General features: G+C 44.0%; 3 protein-coding genes across 5 annotated transcripts in view; 1 reads left to right on the forward strand and 2 right to left on the reverse strand.

The window, feature by feature from the left end:
- The first annotated feature begins 410 nt into the window (after positions 1 to 410).
- On the forward strand, positions 411 to 7,694 carry LOC138968935 (uncharacterized). Of its 2 annotated transcripts, none has more exons than XM_070341613.1 (5): positions 411 to 575; positions 1,223 to 4,339; positions 4,760 to 5,021; positions 5,604 to 5,791; positions 6,250 to 7,694. In XM_070341613.1, the coding sequence occupies exons 2-5, from the start codon at positions 1,245 to 1,247 to the stop codon at positions 7,073 to 7,075; spliced, it is 4,371 nt and encodes a 1,456-aa protein (XP_070197714.1). In that variant the 5' UTR covers positions 411 to 575; positions 1,223 to 1,244; the 3' UTR covers positions 7,076 to 7,694. The 2 variants fall into 2 exon arrangements, with proteins under 2 accessions (XP_070197714.1, XP_070197715.1); XM_070341614.1 differs by having other exon boundaries at positions 4,784 to 5,021.
- Positions 7,695 to 10,747: 3,053 nt separating this feature from the next.
- LOC138968936 (RING finger protein 150-like) lies at positions 10,748 to 15,633 on the reverse strand. 2 transcript variants are annotated; one of them, XM_070341616.1, is made up of 4 exons: positions 15,398 to 15,633; positions 14,860 to 15,038; positions 13,202 to 13,417; positions 10,748 to 12,295 (listed from the first exon to the last, which is right to left on the reverse strand). In XM_070341616.1, the coding sequence occupies exons 2-4, from the start codon at positions 15,032 to 15,034 to the stop codon at positions 12,102 to 12,104; spliced, it is 585 nt and encodes a 194-aa protein (XP_070197717.1). In that variant the 5' UTR covers positions 15,035 to 15,038; positions 15,398 to 15,633; the 3' UTR covers positions 10,748 to 12,101. The 2 variants fall into 2 exon arrangements, with proteins under 2 accessions (XP_070197717.1, XP_070197716.1); XM_070341615.1 differs by having other exon boundaries at positions 14,860 to 15,633.
- A 6,354-nt stretch (positions 15,634 to 21,987) lies between these two features.
- The window catches only part of LOC138968938 (uncharacterized), a 36,622-nt gene continuing 32,407 nt past the window's right edge, over positions 21,988 to 26,202 (reverse strand). Inside the window, exons 2-6 of the mRNA XM_070341617.1 lie at positions 25,597 to 26,202; positions 25,003 to 25,233; positions 24,439 to 24,768; positions 24,114 to 24,272; positions 21,988 to 23,166 (exon numbers count right to left, since the gene is read on the reverse strand). The exon at positions 25,597 to 26,202 is cut by the window's right edge and continues 128 nt beyond it. Of these exons, the coding sequence (XP_070197718.1) occupies positions 22,696 to 23,166; positions 24,114 to 24,272; positions 24,439 to 24,768; positions 25,003 to 25,233; positions 25,597 to 26,202 (1,797 nt within the window). The 3' untranslated portion in view covers positions 21,988 to 22,695. The remainder of the gene's footprint in view (positions 23,167 to 24,113; positions 24,273 to 24,438; positions 24,769 to 25,002; positions 25,234 to 25,596) is intronic.

Raw genomic sequence — 26,202 nt, forward strand, 5'->3', positions numbered from 1 at the left:
TCGCGAAGAAATTCTGTTCTATTCTGTTTCATTGATTTTGAATGCTGTTTTTATTTCATTCTCTCTTTGAAATGTACAGATTGAGGGATTTTCTTTTTGATGACATGAAGAACATGAACAGTCTGGGATGGGGCCAAGATTCAACACTGAGACAACACTCACTGAGTGAACGGTATCCGCGGAATGTAAGTGAATTAGTAACTGAGTTAGATATTTTTTAACTATTGAGTTGACTTAGTGTCAATACTGATTATGTATCCGTTGTGAAACTCAAGTATTCGATCATGATTATTATGATTAGTCATGACTGATTTGATAATCAGGCTTCGCGTGGGAGATTAAAAAAAATATGACGTCACATATCACGCAATGGAGACGTCACCAAGCATTATGACGCGGTATGTCTTCGAGACTGTGGCTTCTCGAATTCCTCAACATCATGCTGCATCAATAGGATTAGTTTTATCTTCCAGGCGCTAAACCGGCGACACTGGAAGATTGTGCTGCCGTTCCGTGATTTGTCGGTTTGCGCACAAATAGCAACAGAGCAGCAACGACCATGCACACAATCATGAGTGAGTGAAAATGTCTTTTTTTTTTAACTGACTCTCTGACTCTGAGGTACAAGATAGGCCTATGCGTTATAGAATTTATTTAAGCTTATTTAGAACATTATGATCTATAATTGAATGAAGTTTTCCTCTCTGTTTGTCTTCATCTTCGTTGAAATAATATTGATTGATGTCACACACACAGACACTCAAGACAAATGTATGCCCTCGGGCTCTAGCGCCCGCTCGTACGCACGCATAAACACGCATGCACACCACACCGTGGCCGACACACACACACACGCGCGCGCGCACGCACAGGGAGAGGGAGGCAACATCGATTCGCAGCATACATTTCAGAGAGAGAGAGAGAGAGAGAGAGAGAGAGAGAGCATGTTTGTGTGTGTCAATGCGTGCGTGCTTTTGTGTGTGCGCGTGTGTGTGGTTTGTGTGTCGTGTGTGTGTGTGTGTGTCGAGAGAGACAGAGACAGAGAGAGACAGAGAGAGAGACAGACAGAGACAGACAGACAGACAGACACAGAGACAGAGACAGATAGTGAGAGGGGGGAGGGTTCGGCCTCCTGTTTCCGCATCTGTCTGTTTTGTTTTGCATCTCTATACCTCATGCATACGTGACGTGCCTTTTTGCACATCGTCCTTGCTCATTCCAGAGACTGAGGACCACTGACAACGATGTCAGGAAACATCTTTTACAGCAACGCCAACAGGCTTCACGTTGGCGCAGCGGCAGCATCAGCAGCGAAGACGTCAGACGTGATCAAAGAATGGCTGCCAACCCAGGCACAGAGCACGGTGGTCGCCACTGTGCTCTGGAACCTGGCAGCCCTAGGCTTCGTCCTCAATGCTGGCTTGCTCCTGCGGTACCTCAGGACCAAGTTGTACCTCCTCCCCCTTCCTCCTCCGGCCATCGTCGTCAACCTCTGTGGAAGCAATCTACTCCTTGTGTTCGGCGTCCTTCTGGCGACTGCAACCTTGACCTTGGACTTGGGCGACAGTGGGGTCAGGGCCGGGCAGGCGCAGCTGTTTTTCACGGTGTGCGTTCTGTTGCAGTCTTGGCTGGGTCAGGTCATGCTGGTGTACTGCATGACTTGGATGCGCCACGATTCCCGCGGTGGGGCCACGAGGGAGAAGAGCGAGAGAAGCGGAAACATGCCGGTGGGAGGAATCTTCAACAGCTTGAGGCCAAACTCCAGGAGACGCCGTCGTAAGTTAGGTCATCTCCACAGCTCTGAGCTCTCCGATGAGAGACAGCAAGAAGATGGAGTCAGAACGGAGTTCGGTGGAGTCAGAATGCAAGGGACAGCGACTTGCAAAGAGTCCAGCTCCAAGGAGCCTCTAACCTCGGCGACCATGCTGGCCATGACCAGGAAGCAGAACAAAGTGGTCAAGTGGTGGCTGGTGTGGTCATGGCTGCTGTCGCTGCTGGCGGCCACGGCCTTGCTGATGACCACGCCCGGCAACAGCCAGGACGTGTGCCTCACGTTGGACCCCTTCAGGCGCAAGTACCTGGTGACAGGCGTCGACGTGCAGCACCTCAGGGTCATGGAGAACGGCGTGCTGAAGGTGCCCCTGATGCTGGTCTTGGTGCCCGTGTACGTGCTGGGCATCGCCGTGGTGATCCGGTCAGCCGTCCAGCGAGCTAAAAGCTCTTCAGGCTCGGGCTTGGGTCTTAACCAGCGTTGTCCGCCCGACGAATCCAGCGCGGATGGTGATGATGATGAGGACAAGGGTGGAGCGAGCGCTTTCTATGTCGTCAATAGGTTCAACAGACGCAAGCTTGGTGGTGGCATCAACGCCTGTGACGTCAACAGGGATACGGCTTCTTGGAACGTCAACCTCAATGCGCTTAGAGCAGTCAGGTACCCGAAGGCACGTGATCGCAAGAAAGGTCCAGAAAACCATCTGAGTAGAAGCGTTCACGGCCCTGGTCAATCGGATTCTGTGCAACAGAGAGGCATGCGTCTTATGGTTGCAGAAAGCGACAACACAGCTCACTTGTCCCAGTTGACCTCCAGAATCCAGCAGAGGATTCAAGAAGAGAACCCGACAGACGCAAGAAACAAGAACAAGAACTCAAGACAGATATCTCCTCTTACAACCAACGTTGAGCACAACAACGTCAAAGACAGTGAACGAACGGACAACTCGGACAAACGAAAAGAAAAACAATCTCATCTCTCCAGCAAGAACAAACAGTTCAGGGCAGACACCATCGATAAAGATGAGGCAACGCACATAGCTCTCCTCTCGATCAACAACAAAGACGAAGGCGAATCAGTCTTTTTACCTTTCGCTGACGAAGCCGACAACGACTCCGTTGAAAGTGAGACCTTTGATACAGCATCCTCGTCTGAGTACTACAAGTACTACAAGTACAACATTACAAAGCTTGCAACTGGAGACGACGATGATGAAAGCGACGCTAAAACTGAAAGCTTGGCCAGTAACATAGCGACATTGTCTAAAACTCACAACAGGAAACTTGCGACTGAACCAAAAGGCCTGTTTTTTGACGACACTGTTGACCTTGACCTTTTTGATACCGACGAGTACGCCATTCATTTCAACGAATCAGAGATGGACATGATGGACATGATGCCTCCTGGTCACAATGAAGTACGTGCAGAATATCTACCGGACAGTTTTAGACGAGCCTCCATCTATTCTGAAGAACAACGCCCTGTTCGTGAGGACATACAAGCCTATACCGATCACGTGCTATACATTCCCTTGCCGCAAGGAAGTAACGTCATTGCAAATCAGCTGACCCATTATCAAGACCGTGTGCAAGGTGACCTATATGAGAGTCCAGTTGAGGCATTTTCGGTAGAAGCAGACAACGAAGTCAGCGTCCAGGAACCAGTTTCGAGCGGAACAACTACAAAGAGTTCTAACGACATGGATATGGTGATAACGTTTGAGAAAAACCGACACAGTTTGGGCGGAGCGAGGCCAGAGAGCGCTATGACTTGTGTAGAGAGCTCGTGGAACAAGAGAAAAGGTTTCAAGAGAGTTTCTTTCACAGTCACCGACGGAATCCATCGGTATAAACCAAACAGTACAGCAGCCGCAGCGACCGCAAGAGCGTGTGGACAGAGCAGCAAAGGGAACGCCGCCAGACCAATTGCCAACAGCAGGCCAGACTCAACCAAGGCAGGACAGAACAGCCAAGAGGTGGACCAAATGGACATTGTGAGACATGCAAGCGGGAGGGGCTCAGGGGACAGCAAACAGGAAAGCAAGCAGGGTACCAAGGCGGTCAAGACAGGAATGGCTCAGCCTGCTTTGAAAGTGAGCACAGCCAGTCCGAAGAAGACTTTAAAAACCAGAGTCGCTGAGTCGCGAGAGGAAAAGAACACCTTCGCTGGAAAATTGAGAGTCCACAGTCCAACAGTTGCAGGAAACTGCAGAGAGGGCAGCAACAAAAGCAGACCTTACGTAGTTTCACGAGAGGAACACTTTCAGCCCCGTACCAAACATGTTCATCAACCTGAAATAACAGACTCGGAACTAACAGGACAGCCGACAGTCGCTAGACTCACCACCAGCCCTACTGCTATTTCAGACGACGATTCACGCTTGATATTGACGGAGGACAGACAACAGTACTGTAACTTGAACAACAGCGCCAATAAACATAGATCCAAGGCTCACACATCTAAGAAGAAGGCACCGGGAGCTCAGCTCGAAAAGGACGTTAAGGTTGGTGAACATCCCACCAAGGACTTGCTGGCTTCTGGCGGTGACCCCTGCAGCATTGATGACAGGTAAGTTCTGCATGTTTCAAGTCCATTTGAGCTGTACGTAAATAAGTAGACGTAAATACGTATGAACAAAGGTTGATCAGGGTCCAGGGTTGTGTTTGTGTTTAATTTGTGTTGATTTTCCCCGTCTTTGCTGTCTTTTTTACATTTAGTCAAGTTGTTTTCTTTATTGTTTTTAAACAACACGTAAGTAGGTAATGCAATTTCTTGACAATCGATGTGTATTGACATTAAATACGAAGGTGTTCGAAAAACAAAACCACATCCTTCGAAGCAGATTTAGTGACATATCTCAGATCATCATAAAGTGCAGATCTAAACACAGATAAAACACAGGCACCCTGAACATACATTTAATACAACTTAAAACGCTTGAGGAGAGCTCTCTTACCCCAAACTACCCACCACATTGTGTGGCTTTAGGATCAAACCTGATCCTGTTTGCAGAGCCGTCAAAACGCAGACTTCCTTCACCGTAGTAGCAGCCTCCGATCCGCTGTGCCTAGCACAATCCAGTCAGCATGCAGAGGACGGCACAGCAGGTCAGCAGTGGCGAGAAGCTGCACGTGCTGAGCACACTCAGGGCGGGGACAGTGGTGCATGTGAAGGAAAAGGAGAAGCCGGGAAAAGTGGAGGAGGAGGTGCAGAAAGCCACACGAAGATGAATCGCTTTGGTGTGACTCAGGTGAGGGTTCAAGGACGTTTTCCGCATTATTGTATTGTGTTGTAAAGTTGTTGTTGTTGTTGTTGTTGTTGTTGTTGTTGTTGTTGTTGTTGTTGTTGTTGTTGTTGTGTTGTGTTGTGGTTGTTGTTTGGTGTTGTTGTTGTTGTTGTTGGTGTTGTTGTTGTTGTTGTTGTATATATATCGCGACGTTCGAGGTGAACGAAATTGAACTCTGTAACATTTTTTTTATACGTGTGCCAGTGATTTGTGGATACAGTGAGTACCTGGTTATAATTGCTATCTCAATGTATTGGACACATTATCCATACTTATCTGATCACGACGTTAACACGTAGTAAAGGCTTTAGTTTTTACATTGGAACACACTGTGGTTACCATGTGCCACATTTGATTGATTTAAAACAGTGTTTTAGTCACATTAATGTTTTACAAAGCCATGGAATGAATTAGTATTATACAACAAAGGAGCACAAGTTAAACTTACATACGTGCTCACAGACACAACACTTGTTTACAATTCCCTCTGTTTTCAAAAGTGGAACACTTCTATTTATACTGTAGATAACATTACACTTCTTCCAGCCACTGCAGCAGCCATCTTCAGGCACCCGTCTATATGGCTACCCCGATTACAGCCGTTTTCAACGCCCCTGCCACCCGGAATACCCTGAGTTGTTTCCAAAGACTAGAAGTGGTGCCGCCAGGTCGCGTCTGTCCACCCACTTTACCCATCAGTGTCCGAAGGGTGCCACAGGTCAACAAGAACAGAGGTACGATGTTTGAAAAACAGTGTTGACCGAGGGAATTGAAAAACAAAAATACAAATAAACAAACTAAACACACACGCACGCACACACACACACACACACACACACACACACACACACACACTCACAGGTTCATGCACACACGCACGCACGCACGCACGCACACAAGCCAGCACGCACCCAAGCCAGCACGCACGCACACACAGAGAAACGCAACAACAGGCAATCAAACAACAAACATTAACGACTATTCGATATGAATATGTGATCAATTCAATTTGTCTTAACATCAAAATGAATCCCGTGTAAGTCACATTTAAACTGTAAACGCGCGCACGTATTAGTCTTATAGTTAAAAACAAAAACACAGAAAAAAACCTAAAGAACCCACTGAGAATTGTAAACATAAACTTTTTGATTAAGGAATTTAGAAAAATACCGAGTACGCTTGCTTTTCACAGGAAGCAGCTTGCCCAAGCCCAGACGGTGGATAACGACGTGGTAAACCAAAGGGAGGTAGCTACAACAACCCAAACAACAGCCAGCCAGGGACCAAGCGGCTCACGACAAGAAAATAAATCCAGTCTCAGCCCCAGACTCACAGCGTCGCAGGCAGGTATCAAGAAGAGAGAGCAGCATGGCACAGAAGAGACCCCGACATCCAGCAACGGCCAAACCGATTCGGAACCACCTGGAGACCTAATCACACCATCACTCCACCACAGTTCAATCAATTATCTCGCCAGTCAACAGCCAACACCTCAGCAGCAGCAAGACCTCGGAGAAACTCTCCATGCTCCAGACAATATCCGAGACACTTTAGCCTGCGTGGGCGACAGCAGCAGAAGACCTCCAGCGAAACTATCGGGGACTTCGCTTGTCAAAGAAGGCCGACAGTACCTGGAATCGAGACCTGACTTCAGAAGGCAGGGGGCTGGCGACGGAGACACGGGCGTCACGGAGGTGGAACACGGGAAGCGGCTCACAGGCCGAGCGGCGTGGAAAAATCTGAGTAACAAGGGGAAGGAGAGATCGTTTTGGTGGAAGCGGGTAGTGTGTAGCGGGGGATGCGGCTACGAGTGGAAGTGCGTGGTGGGACTCCTGTTGCACGTGCTGCTGTGTCTGCCGTTCGTCGTGTCGCTAGCACCCGGGGTGTGGGAGGGGAGGGACTGTGGGGTGCGTCTGCAGGTTCAGCTGACGGTGCGACTGCTGTTCTTCTGTCAGGTCGTCGCGTGCCCGCTGTGGCTCCTCTCTTTTCATGGCCGCGCTTTGTTCACAGAGAAGTGATCCTGTTATGGCTGAATCTGTCTGTATCTTCTGTCAGCAAAACCATTTCTGTTCTTTGATCAAATGGAAATGGTCCTGTTCTTGCTGAATCTTTCTATTTTTTCTGTCAACAAAATCATTTCTGTTCTTTGTTCAAAGGGAAGTTATCCTGTTATAGCTGAATCCGTCTATATCTGCTGTCAACAAAACCATTTCTGTTCTTTGTTCAAAGGGAAATAATCCTGTTATGGCTGAATCTTTCTATATCTTCTGTTAACAAAACCATTTCTGTTCTTTGTTCAAAGAGAAGTTATCATGTTATGGCTGAATCCGTGCTTATCCCATGACCTGCCTCTTTGTCTCTGTTAGCTGAGGAGGTGATTATTCTGAATATTCCATCACAACCATATGGATATCCCATCACAACCGAGTTTCGATCTCAACTGTCATTGGTCATTGTCTCTGATTTCAGAGTACAATTGTATAATTTATAGAGGTCATCTGCATATTCAGAGTTTACAGATGGACTACTTTATTCAACATACGACTGAAATATTTTGTGGTGTCAAAGTCAATATCGCGTATAGGTACAGGCCTACATGTGTCAATATTGAGAAAATAAAGAATACTTCATACGATACGCACATTCTGCATGGATTTAAAGAGCGGAGTCGAGATATTTCGCTGGCTGAAGCGACTGCATGGTCAAAGGCATGTTCAATGAGTATCGCGAGTGGGATCAAGGGACGATACTCCCTATTTTGTACACAGACAGCCATCTACACAGAACCGTGAGAGAGAGAGAGAGAGAGAGAGAGAGAGAGAGAGAGAGAGAGAGAGAGAGAGAGAGAGAGAGAGAGAGAGAGATAGAGAGACAGACAGAGACAGAGAGAGAGAGAGAGAGAGAGAGAGAGAGAGCAATCAAAACACAACCCATGCCCAGTCACCTGGTAGTTCGAAAACTCAATCTGAAACTGACATCGATTGTCGAAGGCATGCCTGCGGTGCATAACTCTGGAAAAGTTGTCGTAGCTGGGAACCCGTTCAGATCCATTCCAACGCCAAAAACATTATCAGAATATATCTTTTCCACCATGAAGTCAAATTAAACGTTAGGTTTTCTCATTTGGTTATTTGCTTTGGCTTTAAGTGTATTGCTTCGATTGATAGCTGAATCTGCTTGCAACCGTGCTGCTAGACGGGCTTGTGTGAATCCGAGTCGAGTCAACTGCGGGGTTCAGTGACAAATGAGGGAGTGGCACCAAAATGAAAAGAAGAAGACGAAAAGAAGTTGGAGATACAGTTAAGATATATATGGGGAAGAGAAGAGGATGTGAGGTGTTAGATGTATCCAACCTTAGGTGTTCAAACTCAAAACCGGGACAAAGTAGAAAGCGATGTACCGCGACCGACTCTCAGTGCCGACATACAACTTCCAAGCTTTATTGCCTTACGTCTACAACAGGCGAAGTATTGAAGATTTGGCTCACCAAAACCCGACGACTGAATATGTAAGTGATCCACGTGTGAAAACCAAAACAGAACAGCGCGATGACAGCTGGGCCAACATTTCTATCCCCGACTGACAAACAGTAACACTGCATGCGAACTGACTTGGGTCAACGATCAAACCAGCACGGCCCGAACTGAATTTGTTGCGCTGCCATTATCGTGCGCAATTCTGGTAAAAATATAAACCCGGTATGCCGAATTGAGTATAACGAAAGCCGATGTCAAATATAGCCTACACAGGGATATTTTAAAATGACTTTCAAAATGTAAAAGCAGATAGCAGACCTTTTTATAAGCAATATGAATGACTGAATGTCCACATACAAGTCGAATGACGCCGTCCATTATGCTGACAAATGGGAACTAGCTTTGCGCATGAATTCATTGACATGAATTTCGACTGCGGAGGCTTTTGGCAAGCTGAAAACAGGCACGGGCAGGTTTTAGTGGAAAAAGTAAGTGTTTTTAATGAAAACGTCGGAGTAATGGGATAAATAGCTTACACACCTCGTCCTGAATATCTTGCATATTTTCCCTCGGGTCGATTTTCATGTATTACCTCGCCAAAGGCTCGGTAATACATGAAAATCGACCCGAGGGAAAATATGCAAGATAATCAGAACTCGGAGTGTGTAACCTATATATATCTGCTGTCAACAAAACCATTTCTGTTCTTTGTTTAAAGGTAAATGATCCTGTCATGGCTGACTCGTTCTATATCTTCTGTCAGGTCATCGTGTGCCCCCTGTGGCCCCTCTCTTTCATGGCCGCGCTTTCTTCAAAGAGAAATGATCCAGTTACAGCTGAATCTTTTTGTATTTTCTGTCAGCAAAACCATTTCTGTTCTTGCAAGTGCAATAAAATTTATGTCCAAATTAGGTAAGGGTATATTTATTCTTGCTCTTATAAATACTCTGAATTGTCCGCCATGGTAGACATCAGACCTTTGACCTCAGCTTTTCTTGTCATTTACTTTCAGCTATGCAGAGAATTAATATGGGGGAATTTGGGGCCCGATTCTTCTTGTTTTATATTCTGACAAACACTTTGTCCCTGTGCATTAGATTTGAAAAATTTGTGACGCTAAAATACTAAGTTTTGTCACCGCAGAATAATCACAATAATCAGTTCTGATAAGAGCATTGACGGCACTCATGAAACTGTTTTATGTTCTGTTGGTAATACTCTGAGAAGAATTTCGAATCCAGGTAAAATGATTCTCGCCATATTTCCTGCTTACACGAGAAAATAAACTTTCACAGAAGATGTCTTGATGGACTTGTGGAGGGGGTTGAAGAATGTCTGTAATAATAATACACACACACATGCACGCACGCACACACGCACGCACGCACGCACACACACACACACCTATATGTGTGGATGGTTACCTAAGAGGCGGCACTGGGTGCAGTGCCTTTCTAGTGCACTTGCACTACAACAGCACTGGGTGCAGTACTCGCTCCGGCATCGAAGAATTTTGCACTAAAAAATGCACAAAATTTGACCTATTTCGTCGCCTATAGAGGACGGAAAGAATGTCATTTTGAACATTGTTATGACATTCTTTCCGTCAAAAAAGTCAATTTAACGGTGTTAAATGAAGCGACCATCCACACAATTAGGTTGCCATCCAGAGTTTAAATTGCCATCCACGTGTGGATGGTTGCCTTATGGTGATTTAGGCAACCAAACCTGTGGAAACATGGGTACACACACACCCACACACACACACATACCTAAAGTGTGGATGGTTACCTAAGAGGCGGCACTGGGTGCAGTGCCTTTCTAGTGCACTTGCACTACAACAGCACTGGGTGCAGTACTCGCTCCGGCATCGAAGAATTTTGCACTAAAAAATGCACAAAATTTGACCTATTTCGTCGCCTATAGAGGACGGAAAGAATGTCATTTTGAACATTGTTATGACATTCTTTCCGTCAAAAAAGTCAATTTAACGGTGTTAAATGAAGCGACCATCCACACAATTAGGTTGCCATCCAGAGTTTAAATTGCCATCCACGTGTGGATGGTTGCCTTATGGTGATTTAGGCAACCAAACCTGTGGAAACATGGGTACACACACACACACACACACACACACACACACACACACACACACACACACACACACACACTTTCGTCAAAACTGAAACTTTTCTGTAAATAAGTAACAAGGAATAGATGTGACCCAATACAAAATGTATTTTACAAAATGTGTGCCTTGAACCCGCTCTCCTGATTTATCTACCCGTAAATGGATATACAGAAAAGAAAAAAAAAGAAAGTGTCAGAAAAAAAATCAGCTTCATGTGATCCGACTGTCTGACGATTTGAATAAGAGCAGATTTTGTCCGCATGTAATACCGTGCATGTGAACCATGTAATCTTTACAAATACATGTGGTAAGCGACAGTAAGCAACAGACGGTGCAAACCAAAAAACACAGAAAAAACAGGATAAACTAAACACACACAGTAAGCAATAAACGGTGCAAACAAAAAAACACTGACAAAAACAGGAACAACTAAACACACACATACATCTCACCTCCGTCCCACACCTCTGAAAATCGCGAAAAGTTGCACTCCCCGGCTCTGCTAGACGACAAACACTTAAAAATATACGACAGAGATTGACCCCGAGAATCGGCCTCGCTAATAGTTTGTCTGTAACCAATTCTGTATGATAAAGTCTATCCATTTGATTTCTCTAAAATTTGTTCACACTTGTTTAAACACACTCTGAAAATATTACAGGCAAAATAGTAGCTTAATCTAAGTTGTTTTGGTCAATCGGTATCAGGTCTCTTTAAACATAAAAACAACTGCATTAGGCACAAATAAAACCAACCTCTTCCAAAAATTCGAAGACAGTTCCTCAAGATTGCAAGCAAATAAAAGATACTGGACAAAACTTAGACAATAGACAAAAACGGAGTCAGACTCTATGGACAATCTGAAGACCAACGATTAAAAATGCAAAACAAACCCCTTGTAACACAGAATCAAAGAACTTCCATATGACAACAGACAGCTAATAAATCCCTGATATAACAGACTGAAACAGGTTTAAGTTCTTCCGAAAATCGAAGAAACTATCATCAGGACTGGACAATAAAGAAAACAAATCCCTCGTGCAGAACAACAGATAAAAGCAATGCCAAACTCCACGGGAAATCAGAGAAACTGTCCTCACGATAACAAACAGTTCAACATTCACACACAATAATCTTATAAAAAAGTTGAAAACAGTCAAACTGTATCAAAGAAAACTGTCCTCTAAACAACAAAAACACCCCTCCGAAACAACAGAAAAAAATAAAAATAAAATAACAAATCACACACAGCCAAATTTTACATAATAAATCCACAACTGTCCTCAAGACAAATATAAAATAAAATAATAAAGAATAAATATTTATTAAAAAAAATCAACAGTCAGAAATCCTATTGAACACATGACGAAAACAGAGCCAATCTCTATAGGGAATATCAGAGAGGAACTGTTCATGTTCAGTGCCGAAATGACGTCATCACGGCCACAGTAACGCCACACACAGCAGCAGTGTCCAGCACAGCAGTGACGCAGATGCAGCAGTGACGGCAGGAAGGGCGTCATTTGAGTCAACTGCTGTGATCGTCACATGCGCGTGCATACCGGAATCGGCCAACAAGGCCAGACGACGCCCGAAAGACTGCTTGACGAACAGGTACACCTCGTCTTCAACTGAAAACAAACAAAGAAGATCTCTAGTTTTATTAAAGGGAGAGGAAGCAGTAAAAAAAAAATTTTAAAGGAAGGGAGAGGGAGAGTAACAAACCGCAACAACAACAAATTAACAACAACAACAACAACAACACGATCACCACCGTACACATAAAAGCAGCAACAACAACCAGCATGAGGTCTATGTTGTAAGATACTTAAAGTTTGGCTGCATCAGAGGAAAGTTCTAGAAAAATATAGAAACGAAACATATATTGCATATATGCAACACTTGTTATCTTCCTTGAAGAATTCACAAAAACAACAAATTAACAACAAGCGCTTTCACACGTAGAGCTTGACTGTTTTCTGAATGGACTATTTCCGTCACATGGAAAGGGCCACTAAAGGTCAACATAATATAGTCGTACACGTGCTGACGGCGAACAGAAGGTCAGCTTCATGAGGGAAAGTGGAGTGGGCCCGCGGATTTCTTCACGAATAAAGCACAATGTTCAACAACATGCGCGAGTGCATGGCTGAGACTGACACTAACACATTTTCAGCGCGTTTGCAAAATTACTTCGCCGATTGCAAGAAGTAACGTGAACACAAATCTGTCTGAGAACAATCCAGTACCTTACTCTTGAAGCCTTCAGTTTAAAAATAAATAATGTCAGCTTTGGTTTATGTTGTTCCATCCCAATTATTTTGTCTTTCTTTTTCTTTTCTCTCTATACATCCTAGGTTTAGTCAGGATCGACTGACCCCCACCTACCCCCCTTCACACACACCCACACAATAAAGAAGAAGAAGAAGAAGAAGAAGAAGAAGAAGAACAACAACAACAACAACAACAACAACAACAACAACAACAACAACAAACATTACATTTAGCAGCCTTTTAGGTCAAAGTATAAAACTCACCAAAGGTATTCATGGACACGAGAGTCATGGTGGGCGCGTTGTCGTAGACGATGATAGCAGAGGCGTTGTACTGTTTGGTGGCCACCCGTATCTTCTCCGTGAAGTAGCATTGTCCTCGCTCCACGAGCGCCACCCAGTCATGGTCGGGTAGATCGTGGGTGTAGTCGCTGCACCCGTGGTTTTCGTTTTCCTCAGATCGCACGTGCACGAGATGACCTGCACGTCACGTGACGACATGAAAAAGTGTGCTCCCATAAACTTAAAAGTCAAAGGTTATGTGATTATGTAACGTAACAAAATGAATGCTGGTGAGAAAAAAACATTGTTCAGAGAAGAAGAGATCTTTACTCAACAAAACAGGAACCAGGACAGCACAAATCAGGTTGCAACGTTTCGCCTATGGAGGCTTCCCAAGATATTTGACTATGTTAGGTCAAGGTTGAAACTGACGTCAAAGTATCATGGGGGTATGTGAGGTGGGATACTGTGTACTGGAGAACTAGTTAATTCTTGATATTTATTATCATCATATCATATGAAGTCTTATATCGCGCGCGTATCTCCAGACTCGGACTCAAGGCGCATGGATCTATTTATGCCGTGTGAGATGGAATTTTTTTTTACACAATACATCACGCATTCACATCGACCAGCAGATTGCAGCCATTTCGGCGCATATCCTACTTTTCACGGTCTATTATTCCAAGTCACACGGGTATTTTGGTGGACATTTTTTATCTATGCCTATACCATTTTGCCAGGAAAGACCCTTTTGTCAATCGTGGGATCTTTAACGTGCACACCCCAATGTAGTGTCCAGTGTGCTGTGACCTTGAGCCACCATGATGCATTCTAACCTCTACGTGTGTAGGAGGGTAGATAACCTTCGAATGTCACCGGGAAGAGTAAAAGGTCAAGGTAAAAAAAGCCCAGGTTGGATACGAAAAGGTACGATGGTGAAAGTTCATGTGCTTGTGCATGGACATTATTTATTCTCTGTCCTACTCGCGGGTAGAGAGAATTTTAGATAAAATGCAAAAGAGGGTAAGTGTTATTGTGATTTTTTTCTCTCACAAAATGATGATGGTGATGATGATGATGATGATGATGATGATGATGATGATGATGATGATGATGATGATGATGATGATGGTGATGAGTAGAAGGCCAGGAGGAGGAGGAGGAGGGTAGTGTATTACTGTCATCATCAACTTAATCATCATCATTATCATCAAGATGAAAACAATCCTTATCAAGAAAACAACAACAACAACAACAACAAAGTTCAAGACATATTACAGAAAGACAGACAGGCAGTGATCCAGAGAGACAGACCATCCGACAACGACCAACAACGACCGACCGACACAAGAATAGAGGTGGTTAAACAAACAAACAAACATACATACAAACACAAATAAATGAATAAATGAAGGAAGGAAGGAACGAATGAATGAATGAATGAATAATTTTATAATCTAAGAAATATATAAGTAAATACAAGAATAAACTAACAACATAAATAAATATCAAAGCGTGGAACACTCACCAGAAGACACCACCATAAGCCGTAGGCTTGTTGTTGTTTTCACCTTATGTCGATGTAAATTGCCTGAACATGTAAAATATGAATAAACATTGTTTAAACCAACACTCACCAGACACAGCGGTCCGCAAACTGGACTTGCCGTAAATGCCAAAGTAGTAGGACGAATTGTGTTTGACCATTGAAACTGGATCCATGAGTTCCGCCTCTATTTGGCAAGTTCTGGCACAGCTGGCCCCTCTTACACACAGCACGAGTAATAAGGCTGTCAGCAACGCCAGCTCCATTTTGCTGTCGTGAAGCCAATTGTCAAACAAAGTGAAATGCTACAATTGCTGCCGTGGATTCTGTTCTCACGATGTCGCTATACGGTTGTTCTTAGTGAATCTTTGTGACAGTGTTTGTAATTATGTCAATTGTTTGGCGATTGTGATGGTTGTTGTGACGTGGTTGTTCTTGTTGTTGTGATTGTTGTTGTAATCGATATCATTTATGGTTTTTTTTCACCAAAGATTTGCTGCTCTTTCAGCCTTCATTTCTTTCTTTTATGAGAAAATGAACTTTCACAATACTCCTCTAATTTTCGAAATTTCCTTTTTTTTTCAATCTTAAAAAAAAAAAAAGTGTTTTAAATTTCCTTTTCCTTAAACCTTCTTTATTAGTACGTCCAATGTTTTCTCTTGGCTTCTGTTTTAGTCCTTTCGCTTTTTGTCTGTCTTGTACGGGTTCACGTCACAGATAAAACAATGTCAGTTTTCACATACACATCTCAGTCCGACAGGGTCTGATGTCACTAACAGACATATGACACAATGGCACATTCACAATTGTCATCTGACCAAAGTTTCTGTCAGCTCCGTCATTCCCGTCTAGTCCACGTCGACACTCTATCTGGAACTATCTGGTGGTGTTCGTTGCATCTTTATCTCGCTGTTATTATGACGTTTACTCGACTAGCCTGGCTCAGTTTTCACCGAGGTGGTGAAAGCATAGGCGCTCGAAGTAGAGTGTTTTAAAGTTGTGGTCGTGTGATGAAAAAAAAAGTTATGGGCTTGTACCAAAACAAAGGAACTAACACACGCACGCACGCTCGCAGGCACGTATGCACGCACGCACGCACACACGCACGCACGCACGCGTGCATGCACATACACACACACACACACTAGTCACACACACACACACACAGACACACACACACACACACACACACACACACACACACACACACATACACACACCGTGACACACACACAAACACACACTTTGATTACTTTATTCAAAGTCGGGGCAACACCCGGAAGCATGCCCCTGATGGTAATATCGTGAGGTTGTAATACAACACTTATCATCATTGACGGTCTGGTTAGAACACAAATACCGGTATCACTGCCTTATACGAGGGCCCCAAAGGGGGGTATCATCACGATCACGGGAAGGGAAATTTTAGCTTTCACGATCACAGTTACCTTGATTTTTGTTTTCACGATCACGAACACCAGTGGCAAATCACGGTCACGGTAAAAGTTGCATGTACAGAAAGCACGTGTCAAAGTAAACACCACACAGTAATTCGCTCCTCTGGATCTATTGTTTATTCAACACAAAGTGAGAACTGTTGCACTTTTTTATTATTAATTTTTTAATTCTCTTTCATACACACATAGAAATACATATCATGATTTGTAATCAGTAACAAGAAGGTTGTTTTCATTGTTTTCTCTCTCTCTCTCTCTCTCTCTCTCTCTCTCTCTCTCTCTCTCTCTCTCTCTCTCTCTCTCTCTCTCTCTCTCTCTCTACACTCATACACATTCAACTCCCACACCCTCACTCACACACATGAATATATACTTGCACAATTTCACATTTCCAGAGCTAAATCTTGTAAACCCATTTTCTCAAAAACTATTAGGTGGATTGAAATTAAAGTACATGTACGTGTGATGGGTTCTTTATTTTAAACTTTGCCATACAATTTGAGGTACACCATCGCCTGGTTTCATGGCCTTGAAAAACAAACAGGAATGCTACAGGCCAAAAATGGTTTTACCTGAAAGAAGCGGGCAGTGCCAGTGGCGAAGCCACACGCCCGAGCCTGCGAAGCAGGCGAGCCAACTAGGGGGGTCCGGGGGCATGCCCCCCCCTGATTTTTTTTCAAAAAACGGTTATAATCTGTGCAATCTGGTGCATTCTGGGCATCATTTTTAGGGCTGTAATAGTGTTGTGATCTTGTTAAAAATCCCATTTTAGCCTCCCCCCACCACCATTCAACACACCTCCAAACTGGTGAAAACAACACTACTGTGCGCTGGCTTCATTGAGACCGGCGCCCGCTCTTCTTCTTCTTCTGCGTTCGATGTTGGTGGCCGTGCTAGATCCTCAGACCAGTGGCTGCCAGGAAGTCCGCAGTGGGCGCCCGCTCGCGTTGCGCGATATTCACACGGATCGTTTTTTGCGGACATTTTTCAACTTCACCGGAATAAATTTGACTTTACCGGATTTTGAAAACGGCTTTATCGGATTTCCGGCAATTACCGGAAAAGTAGCATGCCTGACAAAATCCCCAACGAACATGACTTTGATCGTCTTTGACATGAGGATCAAGCCGGTGACCCAAGCTGGCACGTCTCCCCGCCATTGTTTCTGAATTTAACCCATTGTTGATATTAAAGTTTACAGGCGCTAAAATAAATCTAAGCTCAATGCAAAGAAGCGACAATTAGAATCTAAGCGTGTCCACGTTGCTGGGATGAAAAACACATTCCTAGTTTCGGTTTTGGCTACACGCAGACTCGATCTCGAGCCAGTCGAGGTCACACTGAGCGAGTGACAGCCGGACGTGGCAATGTCGACAATGTCAATGATCTCACTCAAACTCAAAGATCTTGAACAAATTTCAAGATCTTTGCCTACATTCAGAACAGTCATAGAGCAACATAGATCAACATACCTTGATATTTTGTCTTCGGAAAGACCGACCCGTAGCCTGACCTTTCCACCAAGGAAGGCATTCTCGCCGCCTGCTTTGGTCTGGCTTGAATCCACAAAATATAACAGAAGTTCGATGACAGTACCGCTGCACGCCATTTTTGATCTTCGAATTGAATGCACTCAAAACTTTTGCACGAAGCCCTTCCATTGGATGAAGTTTGGCAGACTTTTGCAATTTGCCTTCTGATTGGATCTCTTTTTTTGTGTGATTGGTTCTCTTAAAGGGACTTTGGTCATTAAAAATCTGAAAATTGTAAAAAAAAAAAAAAATTATAAAACGATCCAAATTTACGTTCATCTTATTCTCCATCATTTTCTGATTCCAAAAACATATAAATATGTTATATTTGGATTAAAAACAAGCTCTGAAAATTAAATATATAAAAATTATTATCAAAATTAAATTGTCGAAATCAATTTAAAAACACTTTCATCTTATTCCTTGTCGGTTCCTGATTCCAAAAACATATAGATATGATATGTTTGGATTAAAAACACGCTCAGAAAGTTAAAACCAAGAGAGGTACAGAAAAGCGTGCTATCCTTCTTAGCGCAACTACTACCCCGCTCTTCTTGTCAATTTCACTGCCTTTGCCATGAGCGGTGGACTGACGATGCTACGAGTATACGGTCTTGCTGAAAAATGGCATTGCGTTCAGTTTCATTCTGTGAGTTCGACAGCTACTTGACTAAATGTTGTATTTTCGCCTTACGCGACTTGTTTTAATTGGTCATCTTGGATATATATCTATATCTATATACGGCTTGTCTGTGTCTGTCTGTCTGTCGGTCGGTCACTTCGCGATGCACGGCCAAAGTTCTCGATGGATCTGCTTCAAATTTGGTGGGCATATTCAGGTAGACCCAAAACACAATCTGGTCGATGAACATTTTCAACACGTGCTCTCAGCGCGCAGCGCTGAACCGATTTTGGTTTTTCTGTACATCCATTCCCAGTAACTCTTCCTTATCTTCTCCAGTGTTTTGCGCGTTTATCTCCGTTCTTTCGTACCCGGCGAAGCCGGGTATTCGGCTCTACTTCTTCCGGCGAATCGGGTATTCATCTAGTAAAGTACATGTACACAGTACAAACATACTAACACATCTCGATGAAGCTGCAAACCAGTCATGTTTTCACAAGCACCTTTCTGCAATACATTCTTACCGAAACAATAGCAAACATGGCACTTCTAAGATTCTGAATTGATTTCTGCTTAGTTACGATATTTGACTAACCCTTCGACGTATAATAAGTAGAGCTTCCGTTGACCACCCAACCGTTTGACTTAGTCTTTTTATATTTAGTCAAGTTTTGACTAAATATTTTAACATCGAGGGGGAATCGAAACGAGGGTCGTGGTGTATGTGCGTGTGTGCGTGTGTGTGTGTGTGTGTGTGTGTGTGTGTAGAGCGATTCAGACTAAACTACTGGACCGATCTTTATGAAATTTGACATGAGAGTTCCTGGGTATGAAATCCCCATACGTTTTTTTCATTTTTTTGATAAATGTCTTTGATGACGTCATATCCGGCTTTTCGTGAAAGTTGAGGCGGCACTGTCATGCCCTCATTTTTCAACCAAATTGGTTCAAATTTTGGTCAAGTAATCTTCGACGAAGCCCGGACTTCGGTATTGCATTTCAGCGTGGTGGCTTAAAAATTAATTAATGACTTTGGTCATTAAAAATCGGAAAATTGTAAAAAAAAATAAAAATTTATAAAACGATCCAAATTTACGTTTAAATTTAAATTTATCTTATTCTCCATCATTTGCTGATTCCAAAAACATATAAATATGTTATATTCGGATTAAAAACAAGCTCTGAAAATTAAATATATAAAAATTATTATCAAAATTAAATTGTCGAAATCAATTTAAAAACACTTTCATCTTATTTCTTGTCGGTTCCTGATTCCAAAAACATATAGATATGATATGTTTGGATTAAAAACACGCTCAGAAAGTTAAAACAAAGAGAGGTACAGAAAAGCGTGCTATCCTTCTTAGCGCAACTACTACCCCGCTCTTCTTGTCAATTTCACTGCCTTTGCCATGAGCGGTGGCCTGACGATGCTACGAGTAAAATGGCATTGCGTTCAGTTTCATTCTGTGAGTTCGACAGCTACTTGACTAAATATTGTATTTTCGCCTTACGCGACTTGTTTTCTTTTTTTTTTACCCGCAAAATACATTTTACAGAAAAAGACAAACAAATAACCACAACAACAAAGAACAAAAACAAGACAAAATCAAAACTTGACTAAATGTAAAAAGAAGATAACAACAACAAACATTTCTCTATTTCTCCCTAAAATATTACTTGAGTTGCAATGTGCTTTTACATTATTTTGACCACAACAAAAAAACACCAAAGAAGAAGAAAGACAATAGGCGAAAAGAAAACCTTCTAACTTGGGTAATAGAAAAAAGTCCTCAGTGAAAAAAAGTGGCTATATTGCTTCCACTTTGTAACGAACTGTACATAACGTCCATCTATTATGCGTTGATATTTTTCTGCCTCAAACCAATTTTTCACATAATTTACAAAGGCTGTGACGGTAGGTTCTCTCCCTTGTAATTTTGCTAAAAAAATAATGTATTTAGCAATCAAAATCATTGAATCCAAAATTCTGTCTGAATACCAATTAATCTTTACACCACATATAATTAGCTCCAACGAGAACTGCACTCCATGACAGTGGGCAAAATTTGTAGTTAACCATGTAAGTACATCAGACCAATAATCCTGAATCTTTAGACACTGCCATAACATGTGAGATATTGTTTCTTCTGCTTGATTACATAGCGGACATAATGGTGTATCAACTAATTTCCGCAAGAACAGGAAACGTCCTGTTGGTAAAATTCTGTACAACATTTTTTATTGGAACCAGCGGAGCTTCTGGTCAGTTGTGCTTTTTTAAAATTTTTTAAAAAACCATGGCCTTATCCATATTAATTTGTAACTCGCGTTCCCACTTTTCCAGGGCTGTTACTGGTGATAGGTCTTTTATAATAAAAAAAAATCTGATTTACCCTGCTATTACTCAAAAAAGACTAAACACAAGCTAAGGACTTGGTATGATTATGAAGTGCCCGTGCCAGGAGCCTGGAGAGTGTGTGTGTGTGTGTGCGTGTGTGTGTGTGTGTGTGCGTGTGTGTGTGCGTGTGTGAGTGTATTTGTGTATGTGTGTGTGTGTGTGCGTGTGTGAGTGTATTTGTGTATGCGTGTGTGTGTGTATGCGTGTGTGTGTGTAAGCCAGTGTGTGCATGTGTGTGTGTGAGTGTGTGTGTGTGTGCGTGCGTGCGTGTGTGTGTGTGTGCGTGTCAGTTATTGGCCATTTTTCTTTGTGCGTATACAATTTGTAATGTTTTTCTATCCACAGAGTTGTGATCGCACACAAACACTGACGCACGCTTGCTGACGTGCACGCACGCACACAGACACAGGGAACAGACACAGACACAGACACAGACACACACAGACACAGACAGACAGACACAGACAGACAGACACAGGCACACACAGACACAGACAGACAGACACAGACAGACACAGACACAGACACAGACAGACACAGACACAGACACAGACACAGACACAGACAGACACAGACAGACACAGACAGACACAGACAGACAGACACAGACAGACAGACAGACACAGACAGACACAGACACAGACAGACACAGACACAGACAGACACAGGCACAGACAGACACAGACATAGACAGGCACAGACAGACACAGACCCACAGACACAGAAACACACACACACACACACACACCCTCGCCTGGTCCTGATTACCCGCAGGGGGTTATGTAGGTCAAGATCTGGCGAGGGGTGGGGGGCGTGAGGGAGGGGGTAGGGGGAGAGAGGGAGGGAGGCGTAGTAGGGCTTGTCACGCTTCTTTGACCTACTTCTCGCTCTTACTTTGAAGAGAATTGTATTACTTTCGATGCGTCCGTTATTTTATGGTGCACTGAATTCTTTGCGGTGAAAAAGCAGTTTACGGAAGGAGACTAAATGTTTCACCCACAGAAGTAGTGGTGTCATAAACCATCACTCTGAAGTGCGAACCATTATTATTATTATAATACACTATTATTTACAAAACCAGCTGCACTCTATTATATATAATCGAGAAAGAGACTGGAAAGAAAGGAAACAAGAAAAGTAGAAACACACCCTTACAAACACACCCTTACAAACACACCCGAATGAATGAAAGACAAGACAAAGGGAATGATTTTGTTTCAAAGCACAAGCTAGTGCAATTGCGTTGTTAAACTTTATTGAATGTTGAAAACTTAATTAACACTGTTTTGTCTTGTACATCGACATTGACAATAAGAGATCAGCATCATAATTTCATCATCATAATAGCCATGTACATAATTATTATTTGAAATTTTATATTCTTTTTCATGCTTACTTTTGAGTGCCGTGTCTCTGTTTGTGTTGTTGCCTTGTCATCTTCATGTAATTTATGCGTAAGTGAATATGAGTGTGCTTGAGTTGTTCATGCGAACGAATGTGTATGAGTGCGCCTTGAGTCGCTTTGTGGTGAGATATGTGCGCGTTATAAATTCTTGTATTATTAAAGGACACATGCCAAGAGTAAATAGCAATACGAAGTAACTTCATTAGTTTCAGATCGACGAAACGTTTTCTATAATGGTCAGCTGCATCAAAGTTCCTGTCCTCATACGCCCGTGGACTTAAAAGTGTTTAAATGCTTTGATCTTCTCTTCAAATAAACTTTCGTATGAATTTTAATTAGTATTACATTTAGACAGTCGCATTTGCCACCCTCGTGGTGATCATCAACAGCATCACCTTAATCTACCAACATCATCACATATTATATAAGCCTTTCGACATCATCAACTAATCGTACAAACATCATTACCTAGACCTATCGACATCATCATCCCGGCCTTCCAACATCCCCCTAGGCCTCAATGGTGAGTCTGATGTCGGGACTGTGTGTGAGGTGGTGAGACTCCACGGCCCTGAAGACCAGGAACTCTCTACCACCCAGGTTGCCCCACGCGCCCAGCACGTGCTCCGGGCCTTCCAGCTCGCTCTGCACGCTGTCAGAGTCCGCACTGCCGAACCTCACGAACATGGAGCGGAAGGACGCGAAAGGTCGGCCCTGGGTAGAGGGGGAAAAGGTCATGTCCGTGACCTTCAGCGCCGTTTCCGAGACCGTGTAGGCCAAGGTTATCTTGCTGGTGCTGCCGTCGTAGTAGTCCAAGGTCATCTCCAAGGTCTCCGGAACGAAGGTCAAGGTCTTGATGGGGGCGGCGGGTCGAAGGTCAGCGGGGTTGGACTTGCCGCAGATGACGGAGGTACCGAAGGGGATCCAGTAGCCGGGGGTCGGGGAGGAGTAGGGTACCGGCAGCAGACGAACGTTTCCGTCCTGTGAGGGGGAAACATCCACGGTAAAACTGAGTCGTTATGACAGAGATATAGCGCCATCTTGTATGTGCCTATGCTTGGTTTCCGTCCTGTGTGGGGGAAACATCCACGGTAAAACTGAGTCGTTATGACAGAGATATAGCGCCATCTTCTATGTGCCTATGCTTGGTTTCCGTCCTGTGTGGGGGAAACATCCACGGTAAAACTGAGTCGTTATGACAGAGATATAGCGCCATCTTCTATGTGCCTATGCTTGGTTTCCGTCCTGTGTGGGGGAAACATCCACGGTAAAACTGAGTCATTATGACAGAAATATAGCGCCATCTTGTATGTGCCTGTGCTTGGTTTCCGTCCTGTGTGGGGGAAACATCCACGGTAAAACTGAGTCGTTATGACAGAGATATATATAGCGCCATCTTCTATGTGCCTATGCTTACACTTGCATGAAATAAAAGTATCACATTTCGTATTTCTGTAGATAGCAATGTACTATTGTAATTTTATGCCGGTGCTTTTCTTAGGACTATGATATTGAAGAGGTATGTTTGTGTGTGTGTATGTGTGTGTGTGTGTGTGTGTGTGTGTGTGTGTGTGTGTGTTCGTGCGCGCGTGCGTGTGCGTGTGATTCAGTGTGTGTGTGTGTGTGTGTGTGTGTGAGTGTGTGTGTTTGTGTCAGTGTGTTTGTGTGTGTGTGTGTTTGTGTGTGTGTGAACGTGCGTATGCGTGCTTGTCTGTACCTGTGGGTGTGCGTGCGTGTGTGCGCGTTCGGACTGTGATATTTCAGGGTGGGTGTGCGTGTGTGCGCGCGCAGGCGTGTGTGTATGTGTGTGTGTGTGTGTGTATGTGTGTGTGTGTGTCTACGTGCCTGTCTGTCTGTCTACTTGCGTGCGTGCGTACATCCTCGAGAGTGTGTGTGAGCGTGTGTGTGCGCGTGCGTGCGTGTCCTACCTGGTAGAGAACTAAAAGTTGCTGATAGCTGTTGACGCCGCTCCACGGGGTCTGCACGTACAGCGCGACGCGTGACAGGTTCTTGAACTGCTGACCCCTGACCACTACGGTCAAGCTCTCTCCCACTGGTCGCCGCCACCAGAAGTCACTCACAAACCCCTGCACAGCCGTATTAACGTAAGGATTTAGAGACTGCGTTAAAATTGTGTAGACATACGCTATTAAAACCCTGCACAGCCAGACACTCACACTAGGGATAGAGGATGCGATTAAGTATGCACGCGTGTCTTTTGTTCAATTTCGACTTATCTTCAATACACATTACCTGAAGTCGCACTTCATCTGAATTAAAGATGTCCACAGGCTGGTCAGGCCCCATGTAGCCCCGAATCAGCTGAAAGTCGTTCACCATTGTGTCCTCATCGCTGGCGTAGATGTTCAGGAAGTTCAAGTGATCTTCCGACCACGTCATATCCGGTATGTCCCAGGATTTGGTCACGGTGCTCCCAGAGACCACAAACTCGTCCAGAAGTACCGGCTGCCCGCTTCTGCCCTCGTAAGTGACTTTGATGTTCGTGGACGAGGAAGCGCCTTGGTTGAACGTAGCCTTTAGGATGGAGTGGATGTCCGCGTCAATGAATCCTTTCTTGAAACCCTGAAATCATCATCATCATCATCATCATCATCATCATCATCATCATCATCATCATCATCATCATCATCATCATCATCATCATCATCATCATCATCATCAGTCGTCGTCGTCGTCCTCCTCCTCATCATCATCATCATCAGCAGCAGCAACAGCAAAAGAAAATGCGACTTAAGCGCACACACGCCCATGACATTTATTGATAACACGGAACTAATTAAGTCCAAAACGACTTACCTTAAGGTCAAAGGTGACGACATACTTCACGTTGTAAGTGACGTCATTTTGCACGAGGTAGCCAGTGAGAGTGGCGTTGTTCTGGGCCACAGCAGAAGAGTGAATGACGTTATTCAGTGCGGTATCAGCGTCTACGTCATCAAAACGCCAGTAAGTTGCGTCAAGGTTCGGACAGGTGGAAGTGTCGTGGGTTTTGTTGTCGTACATGGAACGGTACAGGGGGTTGGTTGCCTATACATGTCACAAATGGGTTAATTAGTTGCTTTAAAAAAAAAGACACATAAAAAAGGAAGAAGGAAAGACAGAAATAAAAAAATAAAAAACCAGATAGACTACTAATGTTCTAAAAAAAAAAATCAGAATTAAAAAAAAACCAGCAAGAATAGTAAGTTGTTGAAACGTTTAATTCATGACAAAACAAAACATCACAACCACAGGTTCTTCGGCCCGTTGGTTTTTAAAGTGGACAGACAGACACACGTATGATACAGATAATAAACTTGGCTTCACACACGAATAATCAAAGAAAGAAACAAACAACAAAGAAACAACGAATTAAGAATAAAACAATAAAAACAACAACCACAAGCTTACTCTGAGGGTGTACTGCGACACCGTGTCATGGTAGACGGCCAGATGAACGTTGTCCTCTTCAGGGCACGGCGTGTGGTAACTGTGCTGCTCTAAGTGCCCGGCGCTCACTCCCCCACCCACTCCCTCAAAACTCGGCTCTGCACCCAGCAACAGCTTGCAGCGGAACACGTCATCAGTGACGAAGTCGTCATCAACGCTGACGTCAACGTAGTCGATTTCAATACCGTAGGTGTCGAGGCCTTGGAAAGTGAGGGCCAGCTTCTGGATACCCCGGTTCAAAGTCACCCCGCTGAAAGAGGCCGACTGGAACACGTTCCAGTTGGCTCCACCTCCGTACGCCGCCCCGGTGGAAAACGTCAGATTCTGCGTGTTGTCGACTTTCACTCTGACGTCACTGTTGCCTCCGTCATGGGAGTAGGTCACCGTGACGTCAGCGGTGACCTGGCGGTACAGGCAGAAGGGGAAAGACAGGCGATCCGAGGCGCTGATGACGAAGACCGTACGCACGTTGGACGCAGCACTTCGCCAGTTGATCGTATGCGGACCGGCTGCGTTCTCCGCTTCCAAACGGAAAGTTACTGCGGTTGTTACTGCCGGTATCAGCAG

This window comes from Littorina saxatilis, linkage group LG6, assembly GCF_037325665.1.
Source record: "Littorina saxatilis isolate snail1 linkage group LG6, US_GU_Lsax_2.0, whole genome shotgun sequence".
NCBI lineage: Eukaryota > Metazoa > Mollusca > Gastropoda > Littorinimorpha > Littorinidae > Littorina > Littorina saxatilis.